Source organism: Cebus imitator, unplaced genomic scaffold, assembly GCF_001604975.1.
Source record: "Cebus imitator isolate Cc_AM_T3 unplaced genomic scaffold, Cebus_imitator-1.0 Scaffold18, whole genome shotgun sequence".
NCBI classification, from domain to species: Eukaryota; Metazoa; Chordata; class Mammalia; order Primates; family Cebidae; genus Cebus; species Cebus imitator.
In genome coordinates this window covers 8,825,004-8,831,818 of record NW_016107333.1, presented here as the reverse complement: position 1 = coordinate 8,831,818, position 6,815 = coordinate 8,825,004, and the positions used below count along the sequence as shown (strand labels likewise).

Below are 6,815 nucleotides of genomic sequence, written 5' to 3'. Positions count from 1 at the left end.
CTCCCAGGTTCAAGAGATTCTCCTGCCTCAGCCTCCCTAGTAGCTGGGATTACAGGTGTGCACAACCGTGCCCAGCTAAATTTTTTGTATTTTTATTTATTTATTCATTATACTTTAAGTTCTAGGGTACACATGCAGAGCATGCAGGTTTGTTACATAGGTGTGCACATGCCATGGTGGTTTGCTGCGTCCATCACCCCATCATCTACATTAAGTATTTCTCCTAATGCTAATTTTTTGTATTTTTATTGGAGACAGGGTTTCTCCATGTTGGCCAGGCTGGTCTCGAACTCCTGGCCTGAAATTATCTGCCTCGGCCTCCCAAAGTGCTGGGATTCCAGGTGTGAATCACCATGCCTGGCCTTTATCCTCATTTAACCAGGATGGTCTCTTCCAGGAAAAAGGGTCTTCCCCAGAGGCAAACTCAAGTCTCTGCCCCAATTTTGCTCTAACAAAATTTCTGGGAACTTAAAGTGGATGTTTCCAGGACCCACTGAGCTGCTTTCCCCAGGGCAGTGTACCTGCTGCGGGGGCTCGGGAGTGCCACCTCTTTTATCATCTTCCTCTGGTCTCTGATCCCCCATGGGGAAGGGAGACACCCTCATGGGGACTTGGGTGCCCATCTTTCTTTCCTTCCAGAAACCTTCCAGTGCCACTGGCTCATCCAGGCAGCCAAGCAAGATCCATAGCCAACAGTCCCTTTACAAAGAGGCTGAAACAAGAAAAGGAGACTTGCAGAAGAATATGTTGCTTCAATCCAGTGCCTCGGTGGAGAAGGTTGGCGGTGATCAGCCAGGGAGTGGGATGTGAGCCGGGGAGTGGGCAGTCAGGATGGGGCTCGGGAGGCGTCCTGGAGAGGATGGAGCCACTTGGGATTCTGAAGTAAGAGCTGCGGCATCTGGAGAGAGCTCCTGTATTAATCTGTTTTCACGTAGCTGATAAAGACATACCCAGGACTGGGAAGAAAGAGGCTTAACTGGATTTACACTTCCACATGGCTGGGGAGACCTCACAATCATGGCGGGAGGGGAAAGGCACTTCCTATGTGGCAGCAGCAAGAGAAAATTAGAAGCAAAAGCGGAAACCCCTGATAAACCCATCAGATCTTGTGAGACCTATTCACTATCACGAGAATTGCTGGGGAAAGACAGGCCCCCATGATTCAGTTACCTCCCCCTGGGTCCCTTCCACAACACAGGGGAATTCTGGGAGGTACAGCTGAAGTTGAGATTTCAATGGGGACACAGCTAAACTATGTCATTTCCCCAGGAGGTGGAGTCAGGGTGCTTAGGGAAGTGAGCAGCGTCCCCTCTGGACTGGGGGTAGCAGTGTTTCCTCTGGATTGTGAGGCAGGAGAGGCAGCATCTCCAGTTAGAATGTCCTCCTGTTAACTGGGAGGGTGTTTTGTACCGAACACGAGTTGGGCGTGAGTTCATCTCTGTTCTCCTTCCTGTACCTTCTCCTTTCTGACCCTGGACACCCCTCACCGTGATACTGATTCCCCCTCCTGAAAATTCAAATCATAGTTGAGTTAGGGTGTGTCAGGCCTGCCCCATCACCCAGCTTCAGGGACCAGCAACTTGAAAACAAGGGGGCTGTGTTCTGAGAGCTGGGTTTCGCAGTGCTGGGAGGGAGAGCCAGGAGTTGCTGCACGTTCTCTCCTCCAGGTTCTGAATATTTATCTCTCCTCCCCTCCTCACCCCTTTTGTTTCTTGAGACAGGGTCTCACTGTTGCCTAGGCTAGATTGCAGTGCTGTGATCACAGCTCACTACAGCCTCAACCTCCTGGGCACCAGTGATCCTCCCACTTCAGCCTGTGAGTAGCTGGGACTATAGGCATGCACTATCATGCCCAGCTAATTATTTTTGTATTATTATTATTTTTTTTTTTGTAGAGATGCAGTCTCACTATGCTGCCCAGCCTGGTCTTGAACTCCTGGGCTCAAGCGATCCTCCTGTCTCAGCCTACCAAAGTGTTGGGATTATAGACGTGAACCACCATACCTGGCCTCTTCCTTCTCTCTCTCTTTTTAAAAAAAAACAAACAAAAACCTTAAATAACTTTTAAAAGTAAATATACTAGTTTATAATAAAAAAAAGAAGTATGTGCAAAGTCCCCGTGTCTCACCCTACTCCATCCCACCCTCAACAGCAGCAGTCACTGCTGGCAGGTTGGTTTAGCCTTGTACTTTTTTTTTGACTAGTAATATAAAAGAATAGCTATGTCCTGCCATGTGCTTTTTTCTGTAAGTCTATAGCATGGATATACTTTCATGAGAGGGATTTAGATTCATCTTATACTTTTGTTACCTTATTCTTTTTGTTTTTTGAGAGGGAGTCTTGCCTTGTCGCCCAGGCTGGAGTGCAATGGCACAATCCTGGCTCACTGCAACCCCCGTCTCCTGGATTGAACCCATTCTCCTGCCTCAGCCTCCTGAGTACCTGGGATTACAGGCACCCACCACCATGCCTGGCTAATCTTTTGTATCTTTAGTAGAGACGGGGTTTCACCATGTTGGCCAGGCTGGTCTCAAACTCCTGACCTTGCGATCCACCGACCTCAGCCTCCCAAAGTGCTGGGATTACAGGCATGAGCTACTGCACATGGCCCATTATTTTTTATTTTTTGAGACAGGGTCTCAGCTCCCTTTCTTGCCCAGGCTGGAGTGCAGTGGCGCAATCACAGCTCACTGCAGCCTCCACTTCCCAGGCTGAAGTAGTCCTCCCATCTCAGCCTTCTGAGTATTAATAGCTAGGACCATAGGTGTGTGCTACTGTGCCTGGCTGATTAAAAAAAATTGTTTCTAGAAATAGAGTCTCCCTGTGTTGCCCAGGCTGGTCTTGACCTCCTGGGCTCAAGCAGTCCTCCCACCTTGGCCTCCCAAAGTGCTGGGATTACAGGCGTGAGCCACCATGCCCGGCTACATGTGTTGTTTTCATTCCTATTTTATAGCTGAAGAAACAGGCTCAATGAGGGCAAGTGACTTGCCCAAGATTCTTACTGCCAGAAAAGGGTAGAGCCAGGGCCTGATTCTAGGTCTGTTAGTTTTTGAAGTTCAAGTTCTTTTCACTCTTTTGTGCCGCCACTGTTGGGAATTCCTTGGACTTTTTATGTGGCCTGGTGATCTGCGTGTCGTAAGGACTTGTATCATGAATCTTGATCGAATTTTTGGTCAGAGAATTGCATGTTTCTAGGATTAGAAACATACTCCTGGAAAGCTTTTGCTATGTTGTGTTATGTTTCAGTGGTAACTAGTATTTATTGAGCTCTCAATATCTGCCAGACAATGAACTTAACGATTTGCGTGTATTATTTTTTGTTTTTGAAGTATCGATTGAAGGACTGAATGTCATTGGTGAGATTTGAGGCACTGGCTGGTAGGGCCGTGTGTGTGTGTGTGTGTGTGTGTGTGTGTGTGTGTTTATAAGGGCCTGCTGGTCACTGTCTAAGGCTGGCCCCCTCTGGACGCTGACCCTCACCTTTGGCTTCAAGGTGCACTGTCTCCACCTGCACCACTCCTTGAGTAGCAGGTCCCTTCTCTCTTGGGCACCGGTGGGCAGAGTGAAGCATTCTAGGGTGGCGCCCTGGAGAGAGTCCAGAGTGCTTGGGTCACCTCTGATCTCAGTCTATCCTTAGTGGAAGAGGGGCTTGGGTGGGCTGGGATAAGGATGCCTGATGGGGAGTGGGTGGGGGTCTTACCTGTCGGGTCTTCCTTCCCGTTCTTTCTGGCCATCCCAGAAGACTGTGGGGCATGGCAGAAAGAGCACTAGGAACGAGTCCAGGATGCAGATCCAGGACCAGCTGTGTCCCTGACAGTCTTTAATTTTACTTATTTATTTATTTTTGAGATGGAGCCTCACTCTGTTGCCCAGGCTGGAGTGCAGTGGTGCAATCTCAGCTCACTGCAACCTCTGCCTTCTGGGTTGAAGTGATTCTCATGCCTCAACCTCCTGAGTAGCTGGGATTACAGGCGTGTGGCACCATACCTGGCTAATTTTCTGTTTTTAATGGAGACAGGGTTTCAAACCCCTGACCTTAAGCGATCCTCCTGCCTTGGACTTCCAAAATCCTGGGATTACAGGCATGAGCCACCACACCTGGCTAATTTTGTGTTTTTAGTTGAGATGGAGTTTCACCATGTTGTCCATGCTGGTCTTGAACTCCTGGCCTCAAGTGACCCTCCTGCCTTGGCCTCCCAAAGTATTGGGATTATAGGCCTGAGCCACTGTGCCCAGCCCCTGACAGTCTTTAGATGAAGCACTTGCCCCTGGCCATCTCTGTGGTTGGGAAAGACCAGATGGCGGGCAGTGGAAAATTGCTCCAAGTTATATGAAGTTTAGCCAGTTACTAGCTGCAGTGGCTTCTTCTGAAGGGACCCACAGCGAGGCTGTTAGCTCCTGTGGTTGAGAAACTATCTGGGGTTCCTGGGCTGAGTGAGACTGAAATGCGTAACTTTAGTCCAGCAGTTCTTTCCAAAATGAGCAGGCCAATGTGTTGGAGGGGGCTGGATGCTGAGTGCAAGAGGAATAGTGTTGGTTACCTGTCCCTTGCGGCCACACGGCTCTGTTCTGCCTTGGGCCACCATTCCCACTGTGCTTTTCCCCACTGTGAGCACCAGATGCTGGCCATGCAGTTGACCCCGTGCTCTGGGCGGGCCATCCGTCTCCAGTGCTGCCCCGGTCCTGAGCGCTCACTCAGCTTCACCCTGCCTGCTCTCACCGTCCCAGGGCTGGCAGAGGAATGGCTGGAATGGCTGCCTCAGCTTTTCCCTAGTTCTGACATGGGATACCTTTGTGGTGCATCACTTTGGTGAATCCTGTGCAGCTATGAGGAACCACATTTTAGAAAAATATTTAATCATCTGGAATGCACTTATGACAAAATTTAAAACACATCCTTTAAAATGACAGTTAACTTTTACTACTGTAAAAGTTGTGTGCATCTTAATTTTTTTATGGTTTTGATTTTTCAAACAAAACTGGGAACATTTGAAACTATTGTTTAGCTCTTGGCTTTTTTTTCAAAGAGGTAAGATGTTCCTTGTCACCAGCGGGGTAGGAAGGGTGGGACCACCATCACCACTCACATTGGACATCTGGGAAATTGGGGGACCAGGTGGGTGTGGTGACTTGCTGGGGTCCCTCAACACCATGTGGCAGTGGCTCATAGCGCTGCTGAGCCACACCCTCCTCTCTCCCTCAGTTAATCTTCCTGCAAACCAGGCCTCGCCTGCCACACACGGCTGCCCTGCTGAGCAGCTGCGCGGACGGCTACATCTACGCCTGGTCCATCCACGGGAATGGGGGCCTGCTGGGGAAGTTTCCTGTGGACCTAGACCCTCGGGACGTTGTCGTGGGTGCCATGGCCACTGATAAAAATGACTGGATCCTCGTCACGGGGGACTGTAAAGGATACATCAAGGTGAGGAAGAACCAGCACTGAGATTGAGGGGCTGGTGCCAACCAAGCGTCCGGCCACCTCTTTGCTGCACATGGCCCTTGCCTGGTTCCTACTCCCTCTGGGTACTGGTTCCATTTGTAAAACAATGCAGGGAGCAGGGTGGGCTACCTTAGGAGTCCTCCCCTACTCTGCTATGCCCAGTGACATGAGTGGGGGCTTGGTTCAAAAGGCCACTCCAGGAAGCCTTCCCCGGCGAATTCCAGGCTCCGTTGTTGTCTTCGACAACTCCCTCATCCCCCAGTCATGTGGCTAATCTAGGATCAGCTGGCTCAGGAGCTGATTTTGTGCCTTGTGGCAAGATGTGAGGCAGGGGTGAGCCAGTCACACCCTGGCTGCTGCTGATCCTGGAGTCTGGCCTAGAAGATCCGTAAGACCCTTTCTGGCCCTGAGTGGTGAAGTATTTCAGAGATGTAAGTAAGAACTTACATCATCCACAAATGAAGAGGAAGGGCCTGGGAGGAGCCCACAGAGTGAGTTGGGGTCTGGGTCAAGGCATGTGAGGCCACTAACCCACACTTTGTGTCTAGATCTGGGACATCAAGGATTACTGCACATGCGCTGAAAAACAGCCATTCCAATACAGTGGGGCCAAGGCTGTCCCTGAAGCACCCAACAAGTTCCGGTTCTTAATTCCTCAGCAGGTTGGGACCAGTTTCCCATACTACATCCCCTGGGAGGATAAAGAGGTAGGAGGATTGCTGGAGGGTTGCTCAGGAAAGTACCTTTTAGCCCCACAGATGAGTTAGGATCATCGACTATCTCATACCCAAGAGAAACACATTTACTAAAAGATAAGAGCAAAAGTGTTGGTAGAATTAGTATTCCTAATACTGCCACATGAGAAAAAACCCAAACGCCCATCACTGTAGACTTGAAAATAATTAGAAAAAAACTACAGAATAATATCTGGCACCGTAAATGAATTTACTCACTACAAAATGGAGAACTCCTCAAACAATTTCGGCAAAAGAAGTTAGACACAGAAGAGTATATATTAGAAATGATCATTTTTGTTGGGGGAGGGGAGAGGCTGGAAGGAATCACGAAGGAGACTTCTGGGGTGGTTGGCAATGTTCTGACTCATCAACGGGCCTGATCATGCAGTTGTGTTCAGTTTCTAAAGATTTATTCAGTGGTGGGCCGGGTGCAGTGGCTTTTGCCTATAATCCCAGCACTTTGGGAGGCCAACGCTGGTGGATGACCTGACGTCAGGGGATTGAGACCAGCCTGACCAACATGGTGAAATTCCATCTCTACTAAAAATACAAAAATCAGCCAGGTGTGGTGGCACGTGTCTGTAATCCCAGCTACTTTGGAGGCTGAGGCACAAGAATTGCTTGAACCTGGGAGATGG

The 6,815-nt window shown here is 49.4% G+C and overlaps 1 protein-coding gene across 4 annotated transcripts in view; it reads left to right on the top strand.

The window, feature by feature from the left end:
- EFCAB8 (EF-hand calcium binding domain 8) overlaps positions 1-6,815 on the top strand; it is a 71,584-nt gene that overhangs the window by 49,123 nt on the left and 15,646 nt on the right. For 2 of the 4 annotated variants that reach the window (XM_017514364.2, XM_017514372.2), the window contains 3 exons: positions 640-777; positions 5,204-5,422; positions 5,989-6,147. The exons of 1 other annotated variant lie outside the window; for it this stretch is intronic. In XM_017514364.2, coding sequence (XP_017369853.1) covers positions 640-777; positions 5,204-5,422; positions 5,989-6,147 — 516 coding nt within the window. The remainder of the gene's footprint in view (positions 1-639; positions 778-5,203; positions 5,423-5,988; positions 6,148-6,815) is intronic. One more of the 4 variants, XM_017514387.2, reaches the window with a different exon arrangement.